The 15,867-nt window shown below is 32.1% G+C and overlaps 2 protein-coding genes across 4 annotated transcripts; one reads left to right on the top strand and one right to left on the bottom strand.

Annotated features, from left to right (window-relative positions):
* Positions 1 to 1,244: 1,244 nt before the first annotated feature.
* LOC127242651 (vesicle transport protein GOT1) lies at positions 1,245 to 6,050 on the top strand. Its single transcript, XM_051262279.1, has 6 exons — positions 1,245 to 1,435; positions 4,267 to 4,358; positions 4,635 to 4,715; positions 5,326 to 5,423; positions 5,547 to 5,622; positions 5,826 to 6,050. The coding sequence occupies exons 1-6, from the start codon at positions 1,408 to 1,410 to the stop codon at positions 5,856 to 5,858; spliced, it is 408 nt and encodes a 135-aa protein (XP_051118236.1). The 5' UTR covers positions 1,245 to 1,407; the 3' UTR covers positions 5,859 to 6,050.
* A 246-nt stretch (positions 6,051 to 6,296) lies between these two features.
* On the bottom strand, positions 6,297 to 10,815 carry LOC127242650 (15-cis-zeta-carotene isomerase, chloroplastic-like). Of its 3 annotated transcripts, none has more exons than XM_051262276.1 (4): positions 10,293 to 10,815; positions 7,769 to 8,053; positions 7,463 to 7,672; positions 6,297 to 6,903 (listed from the first exon to the last, which is right to left on the bottom strand). In XM_051262276.1, exons 1-4 carry the CDS (start codon positions 10,722 to 10,724, stop codon positions 6,568 to 6,570), a joined length of 1,263 nt encoding a protein of 420 aa, XP_051118233.1. In that variant the 5' UTR covers positions 10,725 to 10,815; the 3' UTR covers positions 6,297 to 6,567. The 3 variants fall into 3 exon arrangements, with proteins under 3 accessions (XP_051118233.1, XP_051118234.1, XP_051118235.1); XM_051262277.1 differs by having other exon boundaries at positions 7,769 to 7,915; positions 10,293 to 10,812; XM_051262278.1 differs by lacking the exon at positions 7,769 to 8,053.
* Positions 10,816 to 15,867: the final 5,052 nt, after the last annotated feature.

The raw sequence follows: 15,867 nt of genomic DNA, 5'->3' as shown, positions 1-15,867 counted from the left end.
TTGACAATATAAAATATAATATTTTATATTGAATTGTTGACTTTTTATTTTAAGTGAATAAAATATATAAGTTATTATATATCTATTAACATTTTAAAAATTTTAATAATATTTATAAAAATAGTTCACTTAATAACACTAAAAAATTCTTCCTATCTTTTATAAATCAATATTTGTTAAATATGTATGAAAAAATATCTTTAAAATATTTAGAATATATTTAACGGTAATTTTATTAAACTCCCTAATTCTAAAATTTAATTTCTTATTTACTCTCTATACATTAAATTTTTCTCCTTTACTTCATATTCTTATTAATTTATTCTTGTTTACTCCTTATTCACTTAAAATTCCTGCAATACCCTTATTATTATTATTATTATTATTATTATTATTATTATTATTAACTTCAATTTTTATTTTATTTATTTATTTATTTTTTTTATCTTCATATATAATTCTTAATTTCTACCATATAATTTCACTTTTTACCATTAAAAATAAACAAATAAGTAGATAGATAATAATATGAAAAGTAAATAATTATAAAATATATATATATATTTGCAACCCTTAAATAATACTACAAAATATTTATAGAAAATATCAATGTATGCGATACTCAATTTTACAAATACTGTTAAACTATAAGTAGATTAATTATATATATAAATACTTACAAGTAAATTATATATATATATATATATTTAAATGTTCACAACTATTAAATTTTAATACAAAATATTTATAAAGAATATTATTTTTTGATTGAATAAAAATATAAATAAATTAATGAACATGTACTTCGAACATTCTGTATCGTTGGTCGTCATTTTAGGAAATAATAAAATTGATCATTGGTTACACAAATTAAGAGTTTTGAGTTACATTAGGTATATAAAATTTAAAATATTATTTTGAGGGCAATATTGAAAATTTAGAGATGAAAGTGTGTAAAATTATAAACAGAGAATTACGAGGAATAAATAAAAAATTAAAAGAAACAAATATATAAACGGGACTGATGAGAAAAGAAAAATAATTTGCGAAATAGGGATTTTGAGGAGAATTAAACGTATATTTAAATTGATTTTCATTAAAATAATTATGTTCCAGTTCAATTTAAAATCAAAATCAATCAACATTTCATGAGTTAATAATAAAATCAAATTTATAAATTGGGTCTAATTATGATGGGCTTACATTTATAATTTAGGACCAAAATCGGCCCTTCGCCTCTTTTATCAACTCTCATTCAAATCCTGTGTTCAATTGCGCTAAGTCGCTTCAAATCACTGGTCTTGCTTTGGGGTTGTCATCTGGTGACCTTTGCGATTCCTTTGTTTTGGATTCAAATATTTGTTTGCGGCTAAGGAACCTTGGATTTGGTTGGATTGGCTGCGCAAGATGCCGTATGAATTGGACGAACAGAAAAGTGAGTGATTTTGATTTCCTCAGCAGTGTCCGTGTTTGTTCTACATATTGCTATTTTTTGTTTTGTTTGATATTAGGGCAAAGTAGGTATGTGGAAAGCCTGCAATTTATTCAGTAGTTGGATTTGTTCTTGTTTCCTTTACTTTGGTATCGGATGAATAAGATCCTTGAATTTATACTTAAATTCGTTGTGAATGGTGAGTGGAACCTTTTTGAATTATTCGCAATAACTATATTGATGCTGCTTATTGTTACTTTATTTATTTAGTATATTAGAAAATCGGTGTTTATTTGTTTGTTTGTTTGGATGTTCTTGGCTGTTTTGGATTTGAAATTTCTTGAATAAAATACAGTATTTGGATCTTACATGTTTGTCCACTATGTTTTCGATTGCAAAGATAGGTTTTAGATGCGACGTTGAAATAGCCATTCATTTGATGTACTGATGTTTAGGTGAAAAAATTATTTTGCTGTAAATTTGCATTGGAAGTAACAAAACAGGTTCAAAAACACAAAGGTGAAGATCAAAGTGGAATAAATTTGTATAATTTAATTATGTTATTGGGACTTGGGTTAAGAATTACGAGGATGAAATGAATTTGATCTTGTGATTGGGGCAAAGTACATTTCACATCCATGAAACTACTTTTGATAATCATATCTGTCTTTATTAGCGTTGTTTGTGGCGGCGTATACGGTGCTAAGATTCAGCACCGTGCTGACAACACATAGGAGCACATTGTGTGCTATCAGACAACGTACGGTATTACTACAGGGAGCACATCATATGCATTCATATAATACAAATACAACCCATGAACTAACAATCCATGCTATAGTCTTATACAATACAAAAATTAGTTGATTTCAGCATACCACATACCGTCATACAACGCACTTGTAATTATGAACCAACAACACAAATACAACACTAGCTGTAGTTTTATACAACATAAATAATCGTTGATTTCAGCACACCACGTACTGTTATACAACACACTTATAATTATAAACCAACAACACGTTTTTACTATACAACATGTGCCGTGTATAATAAGATTGTGTGCTGTTTATATATATTACGAGTGTCGGTACTGAATTTTCAAATCAGCACCCTAACTGTTCCCGTTGTTTGTGGTGTGGTGTCTTTCATTCAATTTTTGTAATCAGTTTACAAATTAGGAAAGTCGGGATTTGCTATGTTTCAATGCATGAGGTGTATGCTGAATGTTATTTTGTGCCAATTGAGCAACATAGTTGGTCGATGAACTTATTCCTAGATGCTTTTATAGGTTTTCAGGTATATGTATGAAGGGTCTACGTGCATCTATATCTACCTAATACGTACTACGTAGATGTTGGTGTTCTAAGGAAATAAGGATTAGCTTTAAACAGTCTATCTCATTAATTTATTTGGTCTTGAATTGGTGTGTGGATATTATAATGGTTAACTTTATGGTGTAGAATTTGTCATTTCTGCAGCTTAATGTAAAAAAATATCGATTCATACATGGATAGAGTTCATTAGTCAATCATCTACTTGAATCTTTTACCTGCCATTTTAGTTTCAAAATTTTGCAATTGGTCTTGAGGATGCCACAAGCATGATGATATACGCAGTTTCTATCTTTAGTTTATCATGAGAAACACTTTGGAATTTCGGTAGTCGGGATGCTTTCCTACTGATAGTTGCTGTGTTAAATTTGTTAGATTCATATTTATATCATTCATATTCATATTTATTAAGTTTGTTAGGATAAATTTCTTAATACCGATATATATATCCTTCTATTTTTTTTTTCTTAAAATAATGTAAATATTTCCCCGTATTTCTCTATATGTATCAAAGCCAATTAGAGTTTAAGTAAAACTTTTCTATCTTCTAGCCGTTGCTGCGAGTCACTGCTTCCGCCGCCTCCTCTCAAACCCTATTCTAACCAAAACTCTAATTTTTCTCCTATTTCAACATGAGTCTTCTATTCATCCAACCAACGTCACAATCCAACTCCCAACAGACCGGCGCCTCTAACCACGGTAACATAGAAGACTGGTTGGAAAGCTCAATTATCTTATTTTCACCCAACCAAATATATCATTTGTACAAGTGTAGTGAGTCAGTTGTGACTTTCATGAGAAGGAACTTATACGTATTTGCGGCATATTAAAGGCTCTCCCGAAAAAAGGTTTACTTTATACCAATTATGGTCACTTTAAAATTGTTGGATATTTAGATATTGATTGGGCAGAGTTTTTAACCAATAGACGTTTTACCTCTGGTTATTGAGTGTTTGTTGGAGGTAATTTGGTGTCATAGAAAAGTAAAGAACAAAATGTGGTTGCACGTTCTAGTGCTGAGGCTGAATATCGTGGTATAGCCTTAGTTACATGTGAGCTTGTTTGGGTTAAACAATTACTTTTTGAATCAAGTTCTGTGATGAAATTATGAATGAATAAATCATATTGAAATAGACTGTCACTTCATCAGGGAGAAAGTGTTGTCTTGATCTATAGATACTAAATATGTGCCCTCAAATGATCAATTTGCAAGACATATTTATGAAAGCTCTGAGGTTCTAGATCCGAGTCCATTTTCAATAAGCTTGGATCGTATGACTTGCTCCAACTTGAGGATGGAGTGTAAGATTGTTAGATTTATATCTGTATCTATATCTATACCCATACTCATATCTATTTGGTTTGTGAGGATACATTTTCTTCTATTTTATCTTGGGGTAATGTAACAATATTTCCCGCTATTTATCTACATACTGCATTCGATATCTAACGTCTGCATCAATATCTAACTATTATATTCTTGATGTATACTTGCAGAGGTTGGCCTGGGTCTCATTGGATTTGGCATATTCTTCACCTTTCTTGCCATAATTTTGTTTTTCGACAGAGGTTTACTAGCACTTGGAAATGTAAGAATTGTCTTGCATTGTTGTCCTTTATGTTAGCCTTTTCTTTTCTTGTATTGGAAACTGCAATGTGATTTTTGCAACTCCCCAGTAGAGAAAGTACTGAAAACCAAAATCTTTGTAACATAGGAATGAAAATATTGCAGCTATTAAATCATGATACTCATTAATTTGGACTTTCTAATTAGAAATACTATTCTGCTATAATTATATGGAATTCTAGTTTCTAACATCATGCATCTTATCTGATGTCTCGCTCTCTTTTTCCGTTTCCGATAGATATTTTGGCTATCTGGTGTAGCAATTTTACTGGGATGGAGATCCATGTTGCAGCTCTTCACAAACCGAAGGAACTATAAGGTACTAACATTAGAAATAGGAAATGGTTGTTCCCATTGTGTTCAGTTTTACAAGTAATCGGCTATATAATAGACGCCTTCATTTCCCTTTCATTTTTGGGTTTCCACATGTTTACTGCGAATTCTACGATGCTGTTTACGAACTTGTTTCTTTAGTTTATGTTAAACGGTTTGTTTATTACTAGATGGAGAGGTAAACGTTGCCCTGAGATGTTGTACAGTTCTTGTCTAATATTTCCTTCTCTCATTAGGTTTCCACATGTATTGAAGAATTCTATGTGGGTTTGAGAACTTGTTCCTTGATGTTTATTTAAGATGGTTTGTTCATTACTGCTGCCTGACTAAATTGCCCTGAAATGCTGTGTGGTTCGTTCTTTTTGTTGATATTAATTGTCGGAAACAGTATTCTTTAGATTCGAATTGTATAGCTATTTCGTCTCTCATTCAAGGTGAAAATTTTCTTTTTTATTTCTCTCATGGACGAATCTGCCTATTAATATGCTGCGTACATTGTCATACTTTTGTACGTTGATTTATCAGCTTATTTAATATATTGGAAGCAAAATTTTCAGAAATTGGATGTTAAAGCAAATTATGTGGCTATTCTTCAGGGAACAGTCTCATTTCTTGTTGGTTTGTTCTTTATCTTCGTTCGATGGCCAGTAGTTGGCATACTAGTGGAAATTTATGGCTGCTTTGTCCTTTTCAGGTAAGCGAGCACAAATAGTTTCTATCATTCTTCTCAGTGTTTACCATTGATAATGCACATTCGTGTGCTTTTTATATTCAAATGCTCTGTTCTTAACTGTAGTTTATGCCATTTGCCTTGCAGCGGTTTCTGGCCATCAATCAAGGCGTTTCTTTATCAGATTCCGGTACTTGGCTGGATTTTGCAGTATCCGATGTTGGTGAGTCGGTATTAGTTTTATGTTTCTCCAACTCTATGGAAAGTATATGATTTTTTTGGCTGTGCTCCAATTCTACGATTCTTCGATCTTTGTTTTCATTTAACATAATATTAATCAGAAATTCGAGCTAGCTCTTAGCATTACTGCATCACTCGTCATGTTCAAATTTGACTCGCTGAATTTTGTTCGCGTTTTCATTTCAGCTGATTAGTCAGTTTAGGAGGAGCTCCAGTTGACTTCCAGTTGCACAATCAGCGACTGAAGCATCCGAACAACCGAAACTGCAGGTGCACGGCATGAATTTGAGACAACAACCTTACATTCATACACTTTCGTAAACCTCTTAGTGTTGTTGAACAATAGAAAGAATGCCTATGCTTACGATGAAGATGCAATGCTGAGGCCGGAGAAACCGTTTTCTAATTAAATACATGCTACAGATCTTTCGTCGGCTGCAATTATTGTGCTGTGCTGGATTACGTAATTGTGCATAGTGTGCTTGACAACACATCATGTTACGGTACACAACACATGATACGATGATAGACAATACACAATTTATGTTAAAATAATACAAATGTACCACATGAACTGACCACGCATAACAATAGTTCATACAACACGTACTATTATTGATTTTAGCATATATTGTATTTTTATATTAACAGGGTGTGTTGTATGAGCATATGTTATGGTATTATTTGAAAATTTGTACCGTTTGCATGATAGTCTATCTCTTTTTCGACTTAATGCATAGCTTAGTACATAATTCATTTGAAGACTTGTCGTCCTTTGCCCTTTTGATTACGTTGTCGCTTAATTTACTTGCAGGTTCAATGGTGAATGCCGGATTTGAAGATTTTATTGCAGCGCCGAGTTGAATTCTCCGAATCTTTGTATGAATCACACATGTATCTGCTGTACGAATATTCGGTCGTCATCTTTTTACCAATGGAGTCGGAAGCTAGCAGCCTGCATGAGCGGGTGAGCGAAATACGCTCCTAATGTCAACACCGTTATTGCAAGATACGGCAGCCGCAGGAATTCTTTCAGGTAGTCATCCGGCAGCTTCTGACGGCCCTCAAAGATGGCGGCAAAGGGGACAACACTCGTCCTGCTCTTGACGATTTCGAAAGCTTCGCCGTGGCGTATGGCCAGCCGTCGATCGCCGTTCCAGACGCCGAACAGATGGTGCGCAATTAGGCCTACGGATGCTGCCACTGCGACTGAGTTACCAATCCAGAGTGTGTGTGCAAGGCACCAAATCACTTGTCCGACCATCTGGAAAGAAAAGAAATTGAGAAAACCGAACCAACCGATGACTGAATGAGATAGGGGTGAGCAAAATATTCGAAATTAAAAAATCCGATTCAAACCAAATTGAAATTTAAAATTTGGTTCAGATTTTTGGATCGGTTCGGATTGAATTTTTTAAAAATTTTAGATTTTTGGATCGGTATACTTAAAATCCGAATCAATTTGAAATTCAAAATATAAGATTTTAATATATTTTTTTATTATATATATGTAATATTTTATTAGAAAATATCATATTTTAATATAAAAAAACTCAAAATTATTAATTATATTTTAATATAATTTTTATATATTATATATATTTAATATTATAAAATAATAATAAAATATAAAAGAAATTTACAAATTAGAAAAACAAATAAAAATATCTAGAATTTCGGATTTTTTTTTTGGTTTGGCTTGGATTTCAAATTTTGGTTCGGATTGATTTTTTCAAAAATTGCGGATTTTCGGATCGATTCGGATTTTGTTCGAATCGAAAAACCGAATGCTCACCCCTAGAATGAGAAACGAAGAAGTCTACCTGCGGATGGCGCGTAATTCTGATTATTCCCGTCTCCCACAGATGCATTTTTGGCTTATCGACTGCGGCAACTTCCAACAGGTTGAACGTGGACGGGTAGAGGAAGAAGAAAGAGACGAAGTTTGCGAACCAAATAAATTGGTGCAACCCGGCAACGCCTTGAAGCTGCCACAGCTGCATGCCGTCGTATCTATGGTTGATGAAATACACCTGCATCATCGAAACATCCATCATCGTCAATACAAACAAACAAACATTACATCGAAGAAAAGAACTGCAACATTAACATTGTGAGGAGGAGCTCACGACGGTGGTAACGGCTAAGGGTAGAGATACTGCGGCAAACAATACACGAAATGCTCGCTCTCCCACTAGTTTCTCGCCCACATCCCTTAGACTAGCCAACCCGCTATGAACTAAGCCGAATACCAAAATAAGAAGCAGCATGGTAACCTGTGCGTGCGGAAAACAACGACATAAACACATCATCGTCATCCCGTTAGTTGAATAAAAATAGACTTGGGCTTCTTCCGTAAGAGATTTGTAACCGGTTACGATCATGAGTTTAAACTCCGACGTCTCAAGGTCTACCTGTCATACATGGTTCGCCTAATGTGACTTGCTTTGTCGAGCCTAGTTTGCAGTGTATTAAATTCGGCCGGGAGTTTACAAAATGCGCACTTTCAGATAGCGGTAGCAAATTTTTACGTTTTAAAAAAATAGACTTGGGCCCAAAAAGAAAATGAGCTTGCTTAAACATCAAGAACTACATAATATATGCAAAATTGTGCTAAGAAATGAGCTTAGACAGACAACAAGCAAGTATATGCATGCAATGCAAAATACACTCAAGATATTACATATCATTTATGTCTTGTTTGGAGGATCTTTACTATTTTTCCGATTTTATTATTATTATTTTTCAAAAGTATCAAATCAAATTTTTATTTTTCACTTTATAATTATTTATATTAAAATATTATATCAATAGTTATTTATATCTTAGTATTTTATAATTATTTAAATTTAAATTTTTTACAAGTCAATTCAAATCCAAAATCAAAATCCCCCAAACTAACACATCCGTAGGTCCGGTTAGGTTTATGTACATATGCTAGAGAATCACTTTTGACATCCTATCAAATATTTATTTTTTCTTAATTTTTTTTTTTTTAAATTCTAAAACTTTCAAAATTCATATCCAAATTAATGTATATACTCTCTCCGTCCCAATACAATAGTCTTGTTTACTATTTCTATCTGTCCCAAAATAATAGTTTCGTTTCCATAAATAATCATATCACTATAAAATTACCTTTACTTTTTCATTAATATTATATAATTACCACTACTTTTTATATTAATACACTCACAAGGGCAAAAAAGTCTTTTATCCATACTTTTTATCCACTGCTAATATAATATAATAATCTTTACATACCGTACCAAACACAACCCAGATTATAGTTCTGGGACGGAGATAGTATTAATTAATATAAAACTAATTTATACCCATTTTAAAAGAGAAGACTTGTGTGTTTGTTTTGTAAGATAATTTGAACGTGTATTTTTTATATGAGATATAAGAAAATGTGTAAAAAATATAAAAATAATAAATATGTGTTATATATTAATATTTCTGAAAAAAAATATGTACTTATTTTTTTATTGAAAGAACATAGTACTTTTTATTCTCTCTCTCCATCAAATTTATTCTCACTTTTTTTTATAGTCTGTCGACTAAATTTATCCAATTATTAATTTTGGGCAAAATCAACAAATTAATATTTAATTATTATCTTTCATTCAACATTTATTTACAACAAATAGCACTGCTTTATTAATTCTCTCTCTTCGTTTATTTTCTTTTATAACTAAATTTTCAAAAATACCGCCAACTATCTATTACTTTTTCAATAAAATATTTATTTTTCTTAATTCACGTGCCGGGCCTAAATAGACTAATTTGAATGGACGGAGAGAATATTTCTTTGTTATAAAAGATAGACTTACTCTCCCGTCTCATTGAAAGATTGCCATTTTTCATTTTCGTCCGTCCCAAAACAAGGTTATCATTTCTTAATTTAGTAATTGTACTACATATCTAATACCTATCTAATATAATAAGGGTGTGTTTGTTCGAGGGTTTGGATTTTGAACTGAGATTTGAATAGTAAAAATTTTGAATTTGAATAGTTGTATGATGTTATATAAATAGGTGTTGATGTGATGTTTTGAATGTAAAATTGATTTTTAGCATAATATAAAAATTGAAAAATAGGTATTTGATTTCATGTTTTGGGAGGAAAAATGGGATGAATAGTAGGATTAAAATCCAATACCCCACACAAACACACCCTAAATATCCATCCAATTTACACTATATTACACAAATGCCACTATTTTTATATTAAATAATATTAATATCAGTATAATATTAATATTAAAAAATGTACATGCAAACATAAATGACAGCGGAGGGAGTATTTTATAGGGTGTGTTTGTTTGGGGGTTTGGATTTTGAGTTGGGATTTGAATAGTAAAAATTTTGAATTTGAATAGTTGTACGATATGATATAAATAAGTATTGATGTGATGTTTTGAATGTAAAATTGATTTTTTAGTATAATATAAAAAATAAAAAATAAATGTTTGATATGATGCTTTTAGGGGAAAAAATTGGATGAATAGGAAGATTTTGCACAAATTTTACAAACGAACACACCTTATATTTTCTAACAAATCATATTAATTTTTTTTTTTAATTATTTTTAACCATTTTTTATTTAGATATATGTATTGGAGTAGCAAGGTAGTAAGAAACACACACCTCGGGGCTTCCGCCGGAAAGGGCATCGACGTAGACATGGCCGAATCCGGTGGAGTTGTCGATCCACGCCACGTTCAGCACGCCCAGCACCACCCCCAATATTCCCCCGAAGTACAACCATGACGAGATCCTCTGCTCCGACAGAACGAATTCCGCCGAGTCCTCCCCCACCCCCGCCGGAGGACGTCGACCGGCTTCGGCTTCGGCTTCGGCTTTGGATTCCGCGACATGAAGCGCGAATTTCTCCGGCCTCAATCGGAATTTGGGATTGAATTTGAGCGGCGACGCTCCAGCTCCTCCCCTGTTAGGGTTAGGGTTAGGGTTAGGGCGAAAAGAGGAACGGGTGGATGGAAGGTGAGGAGAAAGGCAATTGTGTTTGGGCGGGGAAAAAGGAGCGCAGGAGAGCATCGAAGAAGCGGCGGCGGCGGCCATAGTTGAGAGTGATTTGAGAAAGGGGAAGGATTCTCCATAGCTAAAATTTTGTAGTTTAGTGTTAGGAATCTGGAGAGTGGGTGGAAGGAAGGTCCAAGAGGATAATAAATATTAATGTTTGTTTTGTTGTGTGTGTACGTGTGATTTTTTTTTCTTTTTTTATTTTGTATTTTTATATCTAAGTACTAAAAGAATGTGTTAATAACACGTTATCCGTCTTTCCGCAAGGTTATCGTTTATCTTTTGCACGTAAATTTTTTAATATTAATATTATAATAGATTAAAATAAAAAAGAAAAAAATACTCTTATAGTATTAGTAATATAAAAGTAATGATATTTCTATAATACAATGTAAGTTGGAAGGATATTTATTATATTAGATAAGTAGTATAATTAGAAATAGTAACTTTGTTTTGAGACGGACAAAAATGAAAAATGACAGTAATATTTTTATATATGACATAATAATATACTACCCCATTCCCAAAAAGAAGAGACGTTTTGTTTGAAGTTGCAAGAGAATTAAGGAATAATAATATTTAATTGAATGTGAGTATAAAATAGAATATAAAAATATTTTTTGAATAATTTATAAAAATAAGTTAGAGTAATAATTATAGATAATTTGAAAAAAAAATATGAATAATTTTGTTATAAAGTGAGGACCACGATTACTAAATAAGAAAACGAGATAATTATTTTGGAACTAACGAAAATAGAAAAACATAACAACTCTTTTGAGACGGAGGAAGTATATATTTTATTAATGTATTTATATCATATGTTTGTTTATTTTGTGTTTTATGTAAATATTTTTTTTATGTTATGTATTAAAAATTGTGGTGATAATATAAAAAAAATAATATTTTTAATATAATTGTTGATTTTTTGTGAGCCGATAAAAGATACTTCATCTGTCCTAACTAATTTGTCACCTCCCATTTAGCTGAGCCACGAGTTTTATTTATTGTGTAATTAGTAAGTAATTAAAATATTTTAATAAAAATAATTATAGATTAAGATTAAGACGATCAAATAATTTAATTTAAATAAAAAAATTATAAACTATGAATTTTAAAATATTATATTTCCAAAAAAAAAATGACAAATGATGTGAGATGGACGAATAATTACATGGTGCTAGGTTGTTATGTGACCTATCTAAGTGCATGTTAGGATTTATGTATTATATGTGATATTTTATCTGCATTAACGTTTGTTCGTGGAGACAGCGAGGGAAAAAAAGACAATGATGAAATCCATTAGTGAAATGTAAATCTATATCTATTTATTGGGAATTTTGGCCGTTCAAGGCTTAATCCGACAAGTCACTCGATAAATAATTAGTTGGCCCACTCTAAAGCCCGATCCACTGGATCGGTCCAAACTCTTTAACCCAAATCTATTTACCCAAACCCTCCTTACCCTAAACAAATTTGTTATAACCGTAAGTGAGTTGGTTATAATAAGTTAGTTTTGATAGATATAAAAGAGTGGATTTAGGGGCGAATTTAGAAGCGGTGTGAAAAGTTAGATACACCAAAAAAAACCAGAACCGAGAATTAGAGAGTGAAAGGGGGTGAGATCGAGATGGAGAGGGAAGGAACCGCGAGAGGATTCCAGTAAATTTTTGGTGAGGTTCGGGACCCTTTTCGATGGCTGATTCCGGTGAGCGTTGAGGCTTGGAGTGAAGAGCCGACCTCCATCTTGAGGTGTGGTTACCTCAACAATTCTCGCACCATGGTCTGAGCCTTTCGTCGATGTTCTTCTCGGTGGTGAAAGATCGAAGAATGATCAAAGAAAGATTCGAGAATTCCAGTTCTGTTCGGTGGCAGAGGAGGTCCACTGCTTTTCTGCGGAGAGTCGATTCTGTTCTTGTTTGGAGAAAATGTCGCAGAGGGAGCTGCTGTCCGATGAGAGGAAGAAGGGATCGGCGCTGCTATTCAACAGAGGAGTCGTCGCCGGAGTTCTCCCGCAGTCCGCGGGTCTGTCTCGGTGAAGATCAAGCCGCCGTCGTTGTCCCGCCGCTCGGAGTTGCCGGAGCGCCGCCAGTCGGATCTGCCTGGAGTCGCTGTCCAGCCGCGCCGTGCCGTGCCGGAGGATTGCTGTTCGTCGACCGCTGGAGGATGTCCGCCGTGAGCTTCTGCCAGCCGTCCGACGAGATTAGTCGGAGAAGGGATCGTCATCGTCGTTGTCGATCGAGTTTGAACCTCGGTTGAATCTGGATTTCAACGAACAGGGAAGAATCTGGTTTAATTCTTAATTTCCTTTACTTGGTTTAAGGCCTGTTTGTTAGTATTGTGATGCCCAGTTTTCAATTTAGCCTTTTTAGTTTAATTTCAATTTCATTTCAATTTCGGTAGTATAATAATTTGGATTTTATTCGAATTTTATTTCCGCTAATTGATTATCGTATTTTTGTATACAAGGTTTTATTCGATAAATCCGAAGGATCCGGGAATCAATTCGCAACACTACTAAATACATATTTTGGGATTTGATTAAATCACGGCCAAAATATGTAAACTATATTGGGTCAAGTTCGAGACCTAATCCGACGAATCTTTCAAAATAAAAATTAGTTGGCTCATTCCGTAACTCAGCCTATCAGATCGGCCCAATCCTTTAATCCTATAACCCAATCCATTTGTCCAAACCTATTTTACTCTAAACCCAATTTGCACAAAATATGTGGCAGAACCTCGCTGCCGAATAAGAAGATCTGCCCTTTTCCATTTCTATTCAAGAATTGTTTGGTGTTCTTCGTTGATTGCTTTAATTCCTTTAATTCAACTTGAGGCTGTTTGTTTGTGTTTGTTTTCTAATTCCCGTTTATGTCTTTTATTAATATAGTTTAATTTCATTTCGATTTTGGTTTAGTTTAACTTGGATTTGTTCGAATCAATTACTTCAGCTACTATTAATTGTTTGTATTTTTTATATACATTGTTTGTTCGATAAATCCAAAAAGATTCTGGAATAAAATTCACAACACTGCCAACCCGTGTTTCTCCAGTACATTCAACACATTCAACTTGGGATGTACCTGGAAGTCTTACAATTTTGAGATTTTGACAATGGTTTCTAGTATTTTTGTTTTTGATTTTAATTGTGTTTTGAATCCTGATTTTGTTTACGACTGAAGTATGTTTGTGCATCTGTCTGCGATCCGTCGGCTACGTTTCTCCAGAGCCATATTTTTTATTGCAATGAGAGTCCCGTTATTTCCGACTTTGTGGAGAGTACTCTCGTTATTTTCAGCTCTAGTAAAGAGTCCGGCTCCGGTAGACTTTTCCGATTAAGCCGTCGGAGGTGATTTTTTTACGACAACAGCAGTTTACGATAATTTTATAATTACCTTTGTTTTATCATGTCACGAAAGTAAACAAGATTCAACTATTGCGGAATCTTTTTTTTTTTTTTAAACTGTGGTCTCTTTAAAGCACTTCGTAGTACATTTGAACACTTACCATCAAATAATTCATGAATAACATGCTTATGAACAATTTCCTAACTAACGATAGAAATGCTAAAAAAAAATATAATAAATAAAAAGAATTCGTTTTTTTATCATTTCAAATTAAATCAACACTATTTGCCATGCACAAATTTTAATAAAAATATATTATTTTATCTCCCATAATATATTATTTCATGTGGAATTAACAGTGAAGAGATCAAACATCTATATATTTATTTTTTACAAAATTTATTACATAAGAATAATAATATTAACTAATAAAAAACATAAAAGTAAATTGATATATTGAATGATAATATAATAAAAATTATAAAATTATAAATATTATATACAAAATAGTAGCATTATATATATTTTATAATATTTCTATATCATTAATAATTATATATTATTTATTAATATTATTTATATTTTATAAAATATAATAATGTATAATAAATATATTATATTTGTAAAATTTGTATTTACATAAGTTTATACAATTATATAAATCAATAAAAAAATATATTTTACAATTCTACAAAATCAATATAAATTCATTAAAAAAAATCCAATGAAATCTATTAAAATCCATCTAAATTAATTAATAAAATCCATTATACTCTGCATGGACTCCGTTGACTTTTTAAATCCACGTAAATTTATAGACTTTTAAAATCCAATAAAATCCCAAATGAATACACTATCCTAAAATCTAATTCAATAATTCAGCATTGCTGAGTTTAATTAAAACCATTGATTCAATAAATATGTTTAAATGGACTAAATTGTCTTTATTTAATCAATAGTTACTATTAATTAATCTTTCACTTTAGCATGTGATCCAAGACCTATTACAATATTTTAGTATCTTTTATAAGTGACAAATGAGATACTAATTAGCTAAGCTCTCTTTTGATTTTGATTTTGATTTTTTTTTTTTTTTTTTTTTTTTCTCTCAATGGAATATGAACCAACAAACCTAATAGATCATTTTTTAATAAATTTGTGTAAAAAAAAAGTAATATATTACAAAATTAATATATATTTATTTAGAGAAAAAAATTAATAAACACTACAAGAAAATTTTATTTTTGTAACAAAGATTTTTTCGTCTCTAAATCCAATTTTTCCATTACTAATGACATTAGATATGGAATTAGAGTTGGAATTACGTTAGCTACGTGAACTTTAGGGACGAAATTTGGTTACAAATATACTATTTTTTTGTAGTGAAAAGTCTCGATATAATCAAAATCTATTAATTTTAGTTTCAATATACAAAACTCATAGATTTCAATTCAATTATAAATAATTTTAATTCTACGGTTGAACATCAACGAAAATTATTGTCATTGACGTAATGAAATTGATGTGGCAACTGTGTTCGACACAACGCAATTGTGTAAAATTAAATACGGCCGTGTATAGAATTTTGTAATTGGAATCGTCGAACATTCCCTGATTTTGCAGCTCTCCCGGATACCTAAAAAGTCGGCATTCCGGTTTTCACTGTGACCACAATAGGGCTGAATTTTAACCTCGTTAATAAATTTCTTGAATCGATGTCACTTGGAATGAATTTTGTTTTCTTCGTCACCGCCGGAGGAATCGGTGGCGTCGTCATTCGTGACGGAAAACCAAATGGTTCTGGGTGCCATAGGAGGAGAGGTGTTGGTACC

The sequence above is a fragment of the Andrographis paniculata genome, unplaced genomic scaffold, assembly GCF_009805555.1.
Source record: "Andrographis paniculata isolate CXL003 unplaced genomic scaffold, ASM980555v1 Contig87END, whole genome shotgun sequence".
NCBI lineage: Eukaryota > Viridiplantae > Streptophyta > Magnoliopsida > Lamiales > Acanthaceae > Andrographis > Andrographis paniculata.
The sequence above is the reverse complement of the archived record's forward strand: the minus strand, read 5'-3'. Positions and strand labels throughout refer to the sequence as shown.